This window comes from Garra rufa, chromosome 5, assembly GCF_049309525.1.
Source record: "Garra rufa chromosome 5, GarRuf1.0, whole genome shotgun sequence".
NCBI classification, from domain to species: domain Eukaryota; kingdom Metazoa; phylum Chordata; class Actinopteri; order Cypriniformes; family Cyprinidae; genus Garra; species Garra rufa.
This window is the reverse complement of record NC_133365.1, coordinates 153,920-172,683: the sequence shown is the minus strand read 5'-3', so window position 1 is coordinate 172,683 and position 18,764 is coordinate 153,920. Positions and strand designations below refer to the sequence as shown.

At 34.1% G+C, this 18,764-nt stretch overlaps 1 protein-coding gene across 1 annotated transcript in view; it reads left to right on the top strand.

The window, feature by feature from the left end:
* Positions 1 to 18,764, top strand: part of castor2 (cytosolic arginine sensor for mTORC1 subunit 2) — a 37,584-nt gene that overhangs the window by 9,942 nt on the left and 8,878 nt on the right. Inside the window, exon 4 of the mRNA XM_073839973.1 lies at positions 17,782 to 17,914. Within this exon, the coding sequence (XP_073696074.1) occupies positions 17,782 to 17,914 (133 nt within the window). The remainder of the gene's footprint in view (positions 1 to 17,781; positions 17,915 to 18,764) is intronic.

Genomic DNA, 18,764 nt, shown 5'->3' with positions numbered 1-18,764 from the left:
TCTTCCTGGAGGGCCGGCGTCCTGCAGAGTTTAGCTCCAGCTCTAATTAAACACACCTGAACCAACTAATCAAGGTTGCCAGGATTACTAGAAAGATCTAGGCAAGTATGTTGGGGCAGGCTGAAGCTAAACTCTACAGGACATTTGCCCTCCAAGAGCAGCATTGGGTTTTGCTAATGCTAAAAGTTTTTTATTATTATTTTATTAAGCCTTATTTGCTATAGAGGGTTTGCACTTGAATCACAGTTTGGTCAGTTACCTGGATGCGTGGCCATATTAGAGATGCTCAGATGTAAACGATAGCATTAATTGCACAGTTAATGTACTACTGAATACGTTGTTCTGCTAAGTTTTGCGGTCTAAACCATGGGGAAAAAATGTGTGGAAGCTGCTAAATCATATAGAGAAGGACTTAGTGAGCAGGGAAGGGCGCAATGTTTTGACAAACTAAAGTTAATAGGTGGTAAAGATACATACAAGCAGTATTGATTAAGATATTAGCCTAATATTTCACCTTCCTGACTGGAAATGATAAGAACGAACACGAATGTTGTCAGTATTCTTGCCCTGGAGATCTTGGTTCAGTTTGGCCAACCACAAATGCCTTTTTTTTTTCCCAGTCTAGCCAATTAGTACAGCCCAAAACATGGCAATAATTGACCATTTTCAGCAGCAATAATCAGCTAAATTTGCAAGTTCCGTTTAATTCAGTGGCATTGTTTACGTTCAGTACCGCCAAAATGGCTGATTGATGAAACGTTGCGAAAACACTCTTAATTACTGTAGGTATCTGACTGTAAAAATAATATGATAAAAGTCTTATTAAACAGCTGATATTACCTTTAAATATTCATATCAAATTTGGCTCAATTTATGAAATATTTTGATTTCGGAGAAATAATCTCAGACAGCACTGCTTTGGCTCAATATCTTAGGTCACCCAAAAATGAAAATTCTGTCATTAGTTACTTACCCTCATGTTGTTCCAAATCTGTAAGATCTTTGTTCATCTTCAGAGCACAAATTAAGATATTTTTGATGAAATCCAAGAGCTTTTTGACCCTGCATAGACAGCTACGCAACTGACATGTTCAAGGCCCAGAAAGATAATAAAGACCTTGTTAAAATAGTCCATGTGACATCAGTGGTTCAACCATTTGTGTTCTATAGCTACAAGAATACAAAAAGTATTCTTGCAGCTGCATAAAATTACGGTTGAACCACTGATGTCACATGGACTATTTTATTGATGTCCTTACTAACTTTCTGGGCCTTTAACGTGGTAGTTGCATTGCTGTCTATACAGGGTGTGTTCTAAAGATGAACGAAGGTCTTACGGGTTTGGAGGTTGAGTAATAATGACAGAATTTTCATTTTTGGGTGAACTATCGCTTTTATCCTTGATGACTATTTTGCCTCTTTTTTTTTTTTCTTTCTTTTCTTTTATAAAGTACTACTGCTGTCCACATGGACGTTTATAACTATTCCAAAAAAAGTATTGTCTAGACTGGGATAGAAAATGTGGAGACTGGACTTCTTGTGAATTTTACCCCTGACCTAGATAAAGTCTGTGGGAAGAGTTTTGTTCTCTCTTGTGTGATTCACTTCACTTTTGTGTAGTGCAGGATCATAGAATCAACTTATTCTGGAATTTACTCTTGCTGAGACAGCCCTCATTACATGAACTGTGGAATATGATATGAATCCACACACGAAGAACTAAAAATCAATATAAGGATAAAAAGAAGAATGCTAGGTAACACTTTAGAATACTGTTTCTTACTCACTGCAGAACTAATAAGGAATTATTGAAGAACTAACAGGTAACTATTCATTAATACTTGACTCACTACTGTTAACTACTAAGGAAGATGTGTTAACTAATCAGTATGTAATACAATTTTATGAATGTGTTAAGTAACAGGTAGCTAATCAGTAATATATTCTGTCATACCTCCTGAAGAACTACTATTAATTATCTAATAGTTAAGGTTCAAGAAAAATAACTATAAAGTAACTACTAATGAACAGTCATACACAATTACATTGAGCTGTGACCCTTTCATATATAAATGTTATTAGCAGTAGTAGTAGTATGCAAATGCAATATTAATAAATGGAATAAACTTTAGAGGTTTTGCCTGTGTATTGAATTGTCTTGTAAATGTTTTGTAAGAAATTCACTTAGCTTCTGAACCCAACCACCACTCCTGTGCCATGCGATAACTTACCATAGTTTTTATATTTTGTATAAAGTACTGTGTGTCCTCAGCATATACCATATTAATTCAGTTCCTGTATGTAAGGCCAGGACTGAGGGAAAGTAAAAATACAGGTAACCCATTAGTAAATAGAATTAGAATTGTCAAAAGAATTATCAAATAATTCTGCAGGACTTATTTCAAACCTGAAACAATAGGCCTATTCTTAAGCGCAAATATAGTGAACCCTTAAGTAATTAATGAAGAATTATCAGATAATTACGCAGGAATTACTTAGAACCTGAAACGGTATTCTAAAGTGAAAACAAAGGGAACCCATTAGTAATTAATAAATAATTATCAAATAATTCTGCAGGAATTATTTCAAACCTGAAACAATAGGCCTATTCTAAAGTAAAATTATAGTGAACCCTTTAGTAATTAAAGAATTATCAGATCATTTCACAAGAATATATTTCATTTCCATTATAGGCTAATAATAGTAGTATACCGTAACAAAGTTACCACTGTAGTAGTACTTTGTAATTGTCCTTTTACTCAAGTAATTTTGAAAATGAATAGGCCTATTTATAATTTTAATGGAGTAATATTTTATTGGGGTATCTGTACTTTTACTCAAGTACTTGATTTGTGGGCCACAGCCCGATTATTATGGTGACTATTTGCATATAACTGTTCAGTAGTAGTTATTACATACTAGTTATGTTTTATATAACTACTAGATAATTAATAGTAGTTCTCCAGGAGGTTTTGACAGAATACATTAGTTATTAATTAGCTACCTGTTACTTAACACGTTCACAAAATTGTATTACATACTGATTATGTTCCTTAGACATATTCCTTAGTAGTTAACATTAAGTGTTTATGAATAGTTAGCTGTTAGTTCTTCAATAACTCCTTATTAGTTCTGCAGTAAGTAAGAAACAGTATTCTATAGTGTTACCGAATGCTATATTCTGAAATAATGGACCACAGTATATACATGACATACACAAACCAGTCTATTGTAAAAGATTATATGACAACAAGCTCTGTGATGTACAGTCTGAATAGTTGTCATATTAGTAGTTAAAATACGGATTCACAGCTTCTCCATTTTATTGCACAAGTTGAAACTGTCCTTTCATGTAACTTAGGGACATGGCATATGACATTGTCTCGTTGTTGATCAAACATAACATAAACTATACATACAGTGAATCCTGAGCAAGTCATCACTTCTCCTTTCCTTTAACCAGCCCATGTACCATGACCACAGCCAGTTGCTGTCATCTCAGCAAATTTCAACTTTGTGGGTGTTTGTTAACGCATGCCCAGTCTAACAGTGGCGGCACGGTCACCAAAGCTTGTTTATGAAAATAACAAGAAATGTGGGAGCGATGGTAATCTGGGGGTAGTTATGTAAAGAGGATAAAGCCTTTGGATCAGCAGCTGCTTGCTGGAATTTACCGGAAAGTTCACGTTCCACACCAGCTGCTCCCAGCCAGAGGAATAATCACAGAGCTTTATAGAAAGAGAGGAGATAACCTGCCTCCTGTGCTGGGCCACTGGAGAGGCCATTTCCTTCTCATCCTCACCCTGTCCTTCGCTTTTGGCCTGGTTACTGTATCCGGCCCATCAGGCCTAGAGCACACAGATGTCTCCTTCATTTGGATTACTAAAAAAAAGTGCAAGAGAATATTTAGAGGCATTGTTGATGGGTTTAAACTTTCCAGCCTTGGGAAATACACAAAGTTGTGTAACGCTGAGATAAATAGCTTTGAAAATATTTCTACATATTATATTTCAGCCTCAGATATTCAATATTTCAATACTGTACTATTATTCATTTTATTATAAAAGTTTAACAGTCATTTCAACCAAACAACTATTGTTAGTTAATGCAAGAAATAAAATACAGCACATATGTGACCCTGGACCACAAAACCAGTCTTAAGTCGCTGGGGTATATTTGTAGCAATAGCCAAAAATACATAGTATGGGTCAAAATTATTGATTTTTCTTTTATGTCAAAAATCATTAGGAAATTAAGTAAAGATCATGTTACATTAAGAATTTTTGTAAAATTCCTACTCTAAACCTATCAAAATGTAATTTTAGATTAGTAATATGCAATGTTAAGAACTTAATTTGGACAACTTTAAAGGTGATTTTCTCAGTATTTTGATTTTTTTTGCATCCTTAGATTCCAGATATTCAAATAGATGTATCTCGGCCAAATATTGTCTTATCCTAACAAACCATACATCAATAGAAAGCTTATTTATTGAGCTTTCATATGATGTATATATCTCAGTTTTGTAAAATTTAACCTTATGACTGGTTTTGTGGTCCAGGGTCACGTTAAAATACTCCAAACCGTGTTTTCACTTAATGAACACAAGTAATGATTTTTTTTATAATTTTCATTAATATCCACATATGTTTGTACTAAAATACTACGATGAGTATTTGTAGAACGATAATCCAAACAAATTATTGAATCAGTTCTCTTTAATAGGCAGTTTAACTAATTTACAAACTTATCAACTCCAACAGTTTTTGTTACTCAAATTTAACGCACATTTTTACTAAATGAACATAAGAACTAATTTTTAATAATATTCGTAAATACTCACAAATATTAAAAAGAATATGAAAAAGTACACTACCAGTCAAAAGTTTTTTCTTTTAAGAAGTCTCTTCTGCTCACCTAGCCTGCATTTATTTAATCCAGCAAAAACAGTAATATTGTGAAATATTTTTACTATTTCAAATATCTGCTTTCTATTTGATTAGATTTTAAAATGTAATTTATTCATTTGATTAAAGCTACATTTTCAACATCATTACTCGTTTTCAGTGTCACACGATCCTTCAGAGACCGTTCTAATTAGTGATCAACCGATAAAGATTTTTTTTTTTTTTGAACCAATACCGATTATTTGCATGTTTATGTGCTTGATAACCAATATGCAGAACCGATATTCATTTACTGTTATAAAGTAAATAAATGACTGAGGGAAGTAAGTCTATACTTCACTTTGATTTTTTTTTTCTTCCTTCTTCCAGTCGTCTTACTTTTTTTTTTTTTTTTTTTTTGAAAATTAGCAGTCTTTCATGTTAAAATTATTTTCCATGTTACAACAAAAACATTTTATTGATTTAAAAAAGCATCAGCTGCAACACTAACAAGCAAAATAAATGTAGAATGTCTAATGTTTTTAAATTAAGAAAATAAATAAAGAACAGGAGTCATATTTAAACTAAAGTTTTAGTAGGTTTATAAGCTGTTTAATATAAAGAGTGAAGAATAATTCACTGGATGTTAATTCACTGAATAATATTCTCTGGAATATTAGAATTTAACTAACAAAACATTGTATTTTATTGCATTTTTCAACTAGTATGTTATATCAGAATTACTAATGTTTTTGTTGTTCTAGATTCTGACAAAGTGCTATCTATGCATTTACACAGAACTATACTTAAACTGCGATCGCTCGCGGAGATAATAAATACTTAATTTCCATAGAGTTGTATTTATTTAGATGTGTATTAGCAAAATAATAGTTATAGTAAATGTTCATATAATTTAGAGGGGTTTTTTTTAAACAAGTGAATCTTGTTAAAAGTCGCTTCCGGTGGCCGTGCTGGAGCATTTCAAGCATCAACCCTGTGACTGAAAAGCAATATGAACACTACTTCACGAGACTAATGATGAACATGTAGACAACAAAGAGAGAATTAAATTCAGTGCTTTCATTTCCAACATGTGCTCATTCATGGCTGTATTTAATTTTGTAATAGTAGAAATTTATACTTTTATTTAGCAAGGATGCTTTAAATTGATTAAAAGAGAGGATAAAGATAGTACAAAAGATTTCTATTTCAGGTAAATGCTGTTCTTCTGAACTTTCTATTCATCAAAAAAAAAAAAAAAAAAACTAATAAGAAGAAGATTGAATGTTTTTCGAGCAGCAAATCAGAATATTAGAATAATTTCTGAAGGATCATGTGACTGGAGTAATGATGGTTAAATTTCAGCTTTCACAGCAAAAATGCCAGTGTACATTTAACTCAATTTGAGTCAAATTTAACACTCCTAAAATATATATATGACTCCCTCCGTTTTGGAGTTAAAACAACACTTTCAAGAGTGTGAAACATGTACATTACTCACAGAGTACATTTTAACACTGAAAGAGTATATTTGTAAATCCAGCATATTAGTTTATTTCAGTCACACTTCTGTTGGATTACAAATAAACTCTTACCGTGTTAAAATGTACTCTGAGTAATGTACACGTTTCACACTTTCAAGTGTTGTTTTAACTCCAAAACGGAGGGAGTTATATATACATTTTAGGAGTGTTAAATTTGACTCAAATTGAGTTCATTGCACACTGGCTTATTTTGCTGTGTTTAGGTAAAGAAAAAATGAAAAAATAATCCACAACAGTGCATGTTTACATTTATTTATTTATTTTAATTGAAACGTTGTAAATCTTTTTCCCTGCACCAAAATGTCTTCCATTTCAGTGTAGAGAACATGTTCTTACAACAATTATAACATGATGTCAAAGCAAATCAGTGCAGAAAAAAAAAAAACATTCTTATTTGGTCCACAAGTATTCTGAATGTTATTAGGATTATAATGATTTCATTTATCTAATGATAATTAAACATCATCTTATTCATTACATCAACAATAAATGCATGTTAATATTCACTGAACAAAGTCTGTGACAATGGCATTTCAACCTCCTCAGAGAAAGTAGTCCCTTTCTTTTTTTCAGCATGACAAGATGCGTTTCTCTGCAGTCCACAGCCAAGCAAAAATCCACTCCCATTTGCAGCATCACAAAAGCAGTAATCACATTAACTTATCAAAACTATTAACAGGTGAAATATCAGAGACAAGTTTTAATTACAATACAACAATAGTTTACAACATTTACCCAAAAATGTTTTTTATTCTCATGTGGTTCCAAACCTGTTTGACATGCTGTACATGGTGTCTGTGGAACGGCATTAGTTTAAGTAAACAACAATTCAGGTGAACAATTTGTTTTAAGAGATATTTCACCCCACAATAATAATGATATAATAATGATATATATTTTTTATTTATCTTTGTGTTGTTCTAATGCCATTTGACCATTTATTTATTTTTTGTCCCAAGGAAAAAGGAAAAAAAAAAAAAAATAAGACAAAAGTATACAAAGTGGTCCCATGTGACACATGCTGTATATTCACAGTGTTCTGGGTATGATGGGGCCTGGTGAGAAACAAACTGAACATTTACATCATTTACAGAATATCCTGACCTGACTGTTGGTCTTTGTGCATTCAACCAGGACAAGCACACAAGTTGTGAACAATCAAGATTAATAAAAACACAGCACAATACAATATATTGGCTTTTTTCTCTATATTTAGGTAAATATATAACATTCATCTGTCAGCTGTCATTTTGACAGTCACGGCAACCGAAGCTCCGGTCCGGAGTCAGTGCAGAAGGTTGCACTTGCACTAATAGTGTCTAATAAACACGCAATCGCGCACAGAGACCAACAACCAAACCAGGATATTTGTTATATAATATGTAAAATTTTAGTTTGTTTCTCACCAAAATGTATTGTGTACCTGCAGAACACTTGGAATATACAGCACATGATGCATGAGACCACTCTATTATACTTTTGTTTCTTTTTTAAAAGCCTGATGTTAATTGCCATATAATGACATTATATGGAAAAGCACCTTCGGAACATTTCAATATAATAATAAACTAAATTTGGTCAGGAGACATAAAAACCAATTACCAATATTGCCATTTTAGATCTGGTCAGTTTATCATTATAGTGGTTTGATTTGATATCAATTAAAATCTGTGAGAAACGTTTCGGATCGCTTAGACACGAACAGCATAAAAATATTATTAACTAATATTATTTTACAAAATACATATAGTAAATGAAGTAAAACACTTACTTTTCGGAGTTTTCCTTGTTAAAACCAACATCCCGTCTGCTCTGCATCGTGAGTGAAAGAAAATATCCCTCTGAGAAAAATGTAGGACCGCACATAAATATCGCTATAAATCAATTTGATGTTATAAAATACATATCTTAAATGAGGTAAGACACTTACTTTCTCTGTTAAAAGCGACCTCCACGTCTGCACTGCTTATCAGTTCAAATATGCAAGAAACGTTTAGGCCGGCAGCATATCAATATCATCATGAAGTAATATAATTTTATAAAATACACATTAAAAATGAGGTAAAACACTTACTTTCAGTGCTTTCTTTGTTTAAACCAACTTCCCCATCTGCTTCGCATCTCGAGTGAAAGACAATATCTCTCTGAGAAAGTGGAGGACAGAACAACACACAAATATTATTATAAATGAAAATTGTTATAAAATACATATTTTAAATGAGGTAAAGCACTTACTTCTGGTGTTTCTCTGTTAAAAGCGAACTCCCCGTCTGCACTGCATAGCAGTTAAAATCTGCAAGAAACGTTTAGACTAGTTTAGGCCGGCAGCATATTGATATCATCAAGAAGTAATATTATTTTATAAAATACACATTGTAAATGAGGTAAAACGCTTAATTTCAGTGTTTTCCTTGTTGAAACCAGCTTCCCCGTATGTTCAGCGTCGTGAGTGAAAGACAACATCTCTCTGAGAAAAGTGTAGGACTGCACAACACACACAATATCGTTATAAAGGAAAATTATGTTATAAAATACATATTTTAAATTTGGTAAAGCACTTACTTCTGGTGTTTCCCTTTTAAAAGCGACCTCCCCGTCTGCACTGCATAGCAGTTCAGATCTGTGAGAAACATTTAGGCCCGTTTAGGATCACGCAGCATTTAAATATTAGTATTTTATAAAATACATATCTTAAATGGGGTAAAACACTTGCCGTACTTGTGGTGTAACGTTACGTTATCCCTGTTGAAAGCGACCTCCGCGTCGGCACTGCTTATCAATTCAAATCGATTCAAATCTGTGAGAAACGTTTCACGTTAGACTCGTTTAGCCGCGCAGCATATATATCATCATGAAGTAATGTTATTTCATAAAATACATATCTTAAATGAGGTAAAACACTTACTCTAGGTGCTTTCCTTGTCAAAACCAACTTTCCCGTCTGCGCAGCATCGTGAGTGAAAGAGAATATCTCACTGAAAAAAAGTTTAAAAGCGCACAACGCATAACTATCGCTATAAATCACTATGATGTTATAAAATAAATGTTATAAAATGAGATGATGTTTCCATTTTAAAAAGAAGCATCCTCGTCTGTTCCGCATTGCGAGTGGAAGAAAATGCCTTTGAGAAAAGTTTAGGCGCATAAAGCAAATAAAGGTCCTTATGAAACGATATGATATTACAAAAACACATGTTGAGTAAGATTTATCAATTCATTTCGCTGTTTTCCGTCCTCATATGCACCGCATCCCGAGCAAAGAAAATGGCGTCTGTGAAAAATATTTCAGATGGGTGAGCCGCGAACAGCCAGCAAATGTCCCGGATGTTACTAATAGGTCCGTGTAACGCTTCACAATTCAATTTTCATTTTTCATTTAAAAAATGGAAAAACAGATAAATGAAACCAAACGCCCATTTTTCAATTTTTGCAGTTACATGAAGGATCGATTATTCAAATTTTCTCTTCTTTTTTTCAACTTTACTTTTGCTAAACTGTGACTTTTTAAATGATAAATGAATAAATGAATTCCAAGCGATTTATATACTTTCTTCTTTTTCTTGCGCTTTGCGCTGTGGGCTGTACCATTATTGCCGGGTGAGGGGGGGAGGTTTGGGTGTCTTGGAGCAGCAAGCGCTCGAGCGTGCGCTGCTCCAAGACACCCAAACCTCCATAAACCTCAATATAGCATATTGTGCATATAACGGTGCAAGTAATAAACAGTCGGGATCTGCTTGAGAAAAACCTTCTTATGCACATACATACAGGGCCGTGCAGAGACCTTTAAAGGGGCAGGTGCTCAAAGTATAAAAAGGGCATCTGAAAGAAGGCATTAAAGAGCCCCTCGGGTCCATCACCTAGGCATCCAGTTACTTATGTAACAAGTAACAATGTCATTAATAAGACAAATTATGCATTATTTGAAGTTTTAATTGCGTTTCAGGACTCAAACAACAGAATCAGTACTATTTTTTTTCACTATAAAAGGGGCTCCATAAATAGGGCTGTGCTCAAAACACGTATATTGTGATACATTCCTTGCTGATATGTGACCATAGACCACAAAACCAGTCATAAGTGTATTTTTTTTCAAAATTGAGTAAATAAGCTTTTCATTGATGTATGGTTTGTTATAGGACAATGTTTGTCTGTGATACAACTATTTGAAAACCTGGAAGCTGAGGGTGCAAAACAATCTAAATATTGAGAAAATCGCCTTAAAAGTTGTCCAAATGAAGTTCTCAGCAATACATATTACTAGTTTATGGTATATTTATGGTAGGAAATTTAAAAAAAATATATCTTCATGGAACATGATCTTTACTTAATATCCTAATGATTTTTTGGCATAAAAGAAAAATATATAATTTTGACCCATACAATGTATTTTTGGCTATTGCTACAAATATTCCTGTGCTACTTAAGACTGGTTTTGTGGACCAGGGTCACATAAATGTATTATTACAGTGGCCTCTAGCAGCCAATGCTGTGAAGCAGTTTTGAGAAAAAAACGGAACATAAAAGACCATTTTAATGTTTAAAAGATAAAAAATATTTTCCTTGTACCTATTCATTTTGATTAGAAATTGTTGTGTATTAAATTGTCAAATCTAAAGATTTTCTTCTCTCTGTTAAACACAATAATAAATATATTATATTAAACTCTGAGCGGTCACTATTTAAACTATATGTGGCCCCTGATGTATTGTATTGTAAGATTGTAGACAACAGGCTTTACTGCAGAGTATAGAAATAAAACAAACATATTAAGGAAGGAAATTTATTTCATTATTTAAAATATTTTAAATATCAATTTAAGGCAATTTGTGACCCTTTTTAAGAGCCGCAGAAGTAAAATGAACAGTATGAGTAGGATTTGACAATGTACGGTAGAATATTAAAATGGCATGATTTATAATTCAGATACAGCTTCACACAAAACAAAACAAAATATCTTATACAATGGAATTTCAGCCTTTATACCATTACAAGGGATCAGGGCTTAAAAACGAAAAAAAAATCCATTCGGTTCACTCCGAGCAGAATCGATATTATAACGTTTCTGTTCTTGCGTTCCTCATTAAACAATACGTTCCGAGAACGGTTTTCTAGAAAAAATACCGGTTAATAACGTTATTTTATTACACGGCGCGATAGATAGATAGATAGATAGATAGATAGATAGATAGATAGATAGATAGATAGATAGATAGATAGATAGTGTGTGCCTTTTAATAACATGTTTGGCATTATGTTTACAAATGATTCAACCAAATTCCGTGTTCGTGTCATCTGAACTTCTTCTCTTTAAAACCGAAAGTAAACGAGTTCACCTGAAGGCCGTAACTAGGGTTTGAAAATTAGTGAGGTCCGAAGTAAGGCTGAGAAACACCGCTTTAATTAATGTTTTTTTGATGACTTAACGTTGACTAAAGAGCATGAGACGTCTTCCTGCTGGCTATTTCATTCTGTAACAAACAGATTTGTATTATGCTATTGTTTTTGATAGTGTTATACATTTCTTTCAGATATTAACGATGATCGCTGCGTTTGTCTTACCGATTGTGTTATCTTCCTGTCAGCAATTAAATTACAGATTGTCTAAAAGATTTTTTTTATGAATGTACAATGTTGCCGGATATTGCTACGAAAAACAAGCAATTACAAAAATAAAGAAAAAGATATCCGAAATAAGTTCAAATCAAGATTAATATATCAGTAACACTAACGTTCAACTTTCCACTTTATAAACGTCCCAAAGTGTCACAATAAATTGGAAAAATGAGTCAAAATACACGTATAATAGGTGGATCTGGCAACAAACGGAGGCTGCACACGCGCTCTCACTCAACGCGCTCTCAAGCCTCGTTCACTGCGCTAGCTTCTCGCATCAACATGAATTGCAAACACTCATGTGATATGAGGTGGTTTAAACGGCTAAATAATCATTCAGAGAGCTTGGCATTTTATTTTTGAATATACAAAAATGACCGAGGTCCAGACCTCGGTGACCTCATAGCTGGCTACGGCATATTCCTTACCTAATATAGCCAATTATAGGCTATTTTCACTCAAACAAAACAGAACTCCAGATAGTTATGCTTTTACATTTAATGCATACAAGCAAAAGAAAACGTAATGCATAATTTTAACTACAAGTTTTAATTAGGCTACAATAACTTAAACCTAAACATACCTTTGCACATGAAACAGCCAGGTGCTTGGTAACCTTAAGCTCGTCGCATCAGAAAGGGCTCTGCTTATGTCTGCTTCGCGGGCATTTCACGGTGTATGCGTCACCGTCGCATTTGCGCACACAATTTGAATTCATGTTTTTGGTCTGCCAAATTGATATAATAAAGAGAACGATAAAAATACCGTTATTAACCGGTTAATTTGGAATTTCTGTTTCCGTTTCTGTTCAGAACGATTAAAATTGATTTTGTTTTCGTTTTTGTTTTTGTTCCTGTTCAATGTCATTTGTTTTCGGTTTTCGTTTTCGTTCCTTGAACCGGTTCAGAGCCCTGCAAGGGATAAATCGAGTATATCATTTATTATATTTATTTAAAACATAAATATTACTGTCTTATTTGTTTAGATTTTTAGAAGGCACATTAACTTCTTTCACACAACTCTGTGTTTGTTGCATAACAAAGTAGGTCGATAATTGCAATAATTATTTTTTGACCATAGAGCTGAAAAAATGTGGAAAAGAAAAAGTCATTCTCTGTCACAAGGGGGCGCTTTAACCCCCTGGGGTCCAAACACGCGTATACGCGTTTTGTGGCAGTTTCCCAAAAGGAACTTCAATTACTCGGTCATTTCTGATTGTACAGATAAAAGCAGTACATCAATCGAATCTGTAAAGGGTCTACTTTTATTTGTATATACTCACAAAACCAAAAAAATATTGTGATTTTACAAAATAAAGAAAACAAAAAGGGTGTGCTGTCTGCCGCGTTGATCTCCGTGATCTTCATTCAGAAACGCGTCATTAAAATAGACTATAACTCAGCCAATACACAACACAGAGACATGAGCAATATGTCTAGAGAAAGCTTGATATCTATACTTTCAAATAAAGTAATGTTTATTGAAATCAAATATTCTGTGATAAAGTAATCCGTATGAAACCAACACGATGTCCAGTCTCTCTTGTCTGCTTCATTAGTTTTAATTAGATCACGCCCAAGAGCGATTCCAGTCTTTCATATTCAAATCGTCCACGTGAGGGCGCCGCGCCAAAAGTAGACGCCCACATCACGGTAAACAAAGGAGAAAGCAGTTTCTTTTCTTTCAAGTTAGTCCTTTCTGGAAGAAGATGGGCTGTCAGGAATAAAACTTACTTCAGAAGATGAACATTATATGAGACACAGCGTGAACCAGCAGATGAGATATTTACACAAGTAAGTTTTTTTCTTTTATATTTGTAAGTTGTTACTGTGACAGAATGTGCACACATTTTACCAGTTAAGACTTTTTGCCAACTGTATTTCCTGACTACAGCAAGTGAAACATTATAAAGTATGTTTCATTTCACTGCATCTAAATGTCTCATGATGACAGGATGTTTCAACTTTGGTCGAAAAACGCGCTGGCGCATTTGAGGCACGCTTTTGTAATAACTCCGAAAAGAATGTAAAATTCTCCGTCAGTTTTGATCGTACAAATACAACCAATACATCATTCGAAACTGTAGAGGGTATATTTTTATTTGTATACACTGTGCTTTTATGAAAATAAGAAAACAGTCAGGGCACGCGCTCTGCCTTCACTGTCTGTTATATCGTTACACAGACACATAAATGAAACTAACGTGCATGAAACCTAAATCTAAGTGATTACGTGCCTCACAGACATAATGCATTTACTTGTAGAAAGCTTGAAATGTTTACTTTTACATAAACCAATTCAAATAAAAAACTAATATTCTCTTTTTAAGTAATCTGTATGAAAGGTAGAAGATGTATGGTTTCTCCTGTATCACTTCATTACAAACCTTACACCTGTATTTATCTCACACTGTTTTATTTGCACCTAACTGTTATACGCCTATGCTATACACTACCAGTCAAAGGTACTTTTTTAAAGAAAAATAATTATCTAATTTTGTGAAATAGGTTTACTATGTAAAAAAAACTGCTCACTTAAAAAAAAAAAAAAAACTTTTAATAATAAAAAGTTTGGCTGGTAGTGTATGTGTTTTCTCCATGTTAGCTCTGTCTTTGTCAGATCATTGTGTTGCTCACATCTATTTGTTTTCTTTGCAGTTTCTGCTGTTCCCCGTTTTCCTGTGTTCAAGTTTCCTGCAAGTGATTTGGATATTGCACCCTCGACATCTTGACTTCTGTGTTTATTACTTTTGTTCCTAATAAAAAGTTTAACTGCACTCACAAGTGAAAGACAAGTTATTTTGTGTGATAGTTAAATATATTCAAAATACGCTTCAAACTAAATATATATGTATTTTGTCCTTTCATTTTTCCTTTATTCTTTCTGTTGTTTCCTCTCAGTCAACATCCGACTGAATGGCTCATTATGCGGCTCATTATGCAGGTCTTTGTCTTCTCAGGTGTAAATCACAGCATTATTCATGATCATTCACGCCTTCTCGCATACAGCCACTCTAAACAAAAAGTGTCTTCAAAAATTTAAATCTATATACTGTTTTGTGAAAACAAGTGAACTAGATGATTTTCACATCATTTGGTAGAAAAAAACCAAGCCTACCACATCCAATTCTCGAAAGTCCCGAGAATAAATATTCTGTATGTGTTAGATGACCTTATTTCAGTGACTTCAAAAATTTAGTTTTTCAAAATGCACGCATAAACATTGTTTTCTCAAAAACTTAAAAGTGTACATTCATGTTGCTTACATATTTTTGTAGTCCAATTTGTGCTAAATACAATGTATTTAGATTTAGGATATTAATATGTTTTTAACATACTGAAAAAAGCACAAATGTCAAGGCATGTCAAAACTTCTTCAGGGCCCCAAAACACCCCCGGGCCCCAGAGGGTTAAGAGCGCTGAAGTATTAAGGTTTCCCTAGTAATGGCTGTATCCAAATCAGCATTAATGCTGTTTTATCAGGCAATAAATGAAAATGACAACGACATGTTTCTGAGGACAGTCGGTTCCCTTCAGAAACATTCATATAAAGACATCAGTTGTTTATTCATTTGTATGGAACATCATTAAGCAATAGAAAGTGAAACACCAAACTCGCGACACGGGTTCAAATCCAGTTTTGCCGAGCTATTAATAATCATTTAGCTACACATTAATCCATCTTGTTAACGTTGGCTACTGAAATGGTTTCCATCAATATGGGCGCCCGCACTGCACGGCAGCGCAATCATATGGCTGTAAGCAGCATCAGATGGTATAATAACGTTTTAACTGATTATTATAGGCTATACTATGACATAGTTGAGAAAAAGCAAGAAAAGAATAAGATTGAATAAAGTTGTGTGGGGCTATAGGTGGTGCTTGCTTATATTCGGTTTTTATTGGCAGTTTTCAACACTTTCTCTAAGCAACAATATAAACGCCAAATATAGCGTGAACACAAAAAGAATGTAACAATTCCACAGGAACGAACTATAGAACACAAGTCCTTCCTTGGAACGAGGACGCGCGCGCGCTCTAAGCGCACGGCAGCGGTGTCAAGACCAATTTTAGACACGCTAACCTCCATAAACCTCAACTAAAAACGAATATAATAAGAACGAAGCCATAGCCGTTGCTAACGTTTAGCTAATGGGGCTCATCTGCTTTACTGTATATGCAGTACATTTTATTAATTTATTATAAAATTAATTTATTAATTAATACAATTTATGTTATTGTTTAATTCAATAATAATCTAATGAATTTACTTTGATTTCTGCGTCTATTCTGCTTGTCTGTAGAGTGTGGTACGCACCGCAAACGTACTGTAGTCGGCTTAAGTCCCCCCCTCACCCGGCAATAATGGTACAGCCCACAGCGCAAAGCGCAAGAAAAAGAAGAAAGTATATAAATCGCTTGGAATTCATTTATTCATTTATCATTTAAAAAGTCACAGTTTAGCAAAAGTAAAGTTGAAAAAAAGAAGAGAAAATTTGAATAATCGATCCTTCATGTAACTGCAAAAATTGAAAAATGGGCGTTTGGTTTCATTTTTCTGTTTTTCCATTTTTTAAATGAAAATTGAAAATTGAATTGTGAAGCGTTACACGGACCCTAATAACACTCAACAGTGTTAATAAAGTTAACTCTCCGTATTAACACCCGCCAGAGGGTGCTGTTTACACTAGCTAGTGTTAATCCCCCAAAATTCAACACCACAACTTTAACACTTTACTCCAAAAGCCTTTAACACTGCGATTTCAACACCGGAGATTTTGCCGTGTTGAAATCACATGAATAAATTACTTTTTTTGAAATATATTTAAAGAGAAAACAATTATTTCAAATAGTAAAAATATTTCAGATTTTTACTGTTTTTGCTGTACTTCGGATCAAATAAATGCAGGCTTGTTGAGCAGAAGAGCTGAATTACAAACATATTAAAATTATAGTGTTGCCAACCAAATTAAATTGTATATTTCACTTTATAATTATGCGTCTTATACAGTATATATTGCCCTTGTATCTGTTTAAAATGTTTGCTCTTGTTAAACTATATTTAGTTTTCTCATGAGATGGTAATGGTTAGATGTAAACCTTGAAAATGTTTCTAGGCTCTGGGGCTCATAAAATAGTCCAAGGAAACTGTATATCCATTGATACTTACCCTTGAAATGCTATGCGGCGCTCATTTCGTGCACCCATCAGGGCTTCACTGGAACACTCTGAAATTCAGTTTAATTGGTTGCTTAAGACATCCTTATGTATTGTTTTCACTGTAATGTATTCTGGGTTTGGTAGTGGTGTTTGAAATGCAAATGAATGTTCATTTGTGATGTGTTTGAGTCAGCTGGTTTTGGTTACTGAAGGAAATGGCAGAAGTGGAGTCTAAATTAAGGGTTTCTACTTGTGTCTGTTTATGTTTCTGTAGATGAGCTGTATTGTTCATACTGTTTTCATAAATTGAAACATCTGAACATCTCTACTCTGAACTGTACTTTGTTCAATTCCCTACTGTATAAGTAGCACATCCAGATAACTTGCTTGGTATTTCTCATCTGTACTTCAGATACCACAGTACATCATGAGTGGTGTGTATTATCTAACAGGGTTTGGCACTGTCCACAAACAATTTTAATGCTTCATGACTTTTTTTTTGTTCCTGATTTGAACAGCTGAGCTCACTAAATCTTCATGTTGGTAGCTCACTAACCACTCATGTGATTCTATCCATAGGTTCGAGAGCGGGATCTGCCCATGGTCATGCACACGCTGTCTTCAGAATTTACTCTCCTGAGGGTTGTCAATGGAGAAACGGTTGCTGCCAACAGTACCGGGGTCACCAATGGTTTTGTCAAGCCTAAACTGGGTAATCATCTGTCATTAGTCTGAGGGTGTGTCGACACAAGGCATTTTATGCATTTGCAGTACCAAGCAATGTTGAGGCTTGAGCTGGCCACACATGAAGATTTTAAGGCCGATTTTAAGGCTGTTTTGCACTACTGAGGTGTGGCCTGATTTGAGACTTGTTGCATACATTTTTGTTTTGTTTTTTTGTCCAAAAATTCCTTTTTTGTATCATGTCATTAGTATTATCTCGCTGCTCCCGATCAAGCGTCAAATGATCGCTCTTGATCAGGCTGCCTGATGCATACTTTTATAAATGAAACTTAGCATCCACAAACATGCCACGAAAGTAGAGTAAAGAACCAGTGGAGGACGAAGTACACAAATCAAGTACTTGAGTAAAAATACAGATACATATAATGAAATATTACTCCAGTAAAAGTATTCCTTTTTTAATTTTACTCAAGTGAAAGTACAAAAGTACTCAATTTGAGTACTTCAAAAAAAAACTAGTACTTAAAGGGGTCATCGGATGCAAAACTCACTTTTACATGTTGTTTGAACATTAATGTGTGTTGGCAGTTTGTGTACACAACCACCCTACAATAATAAAAATCCACCCAGTGTTATTTTTTTTAATCTTTAAAAGTAATATCCCCTTTTTAAAACCAGGTTATTCTCAGCTTCTTGTCGTGTGACGGCACACTTACAGAGGCTGCTCCCACGATAGTTGATTTACATGAGCGCCTTATCTTAGACCCGCCCTCACCGAGCGGAAACAGTCCGACTCTGATCGCCATTGTGTCAACTCAGGTGCAGGGGAAGACAAAAATGTCTCCGATTGAGTGATTGAGACGTTCTGTTGTTGGATG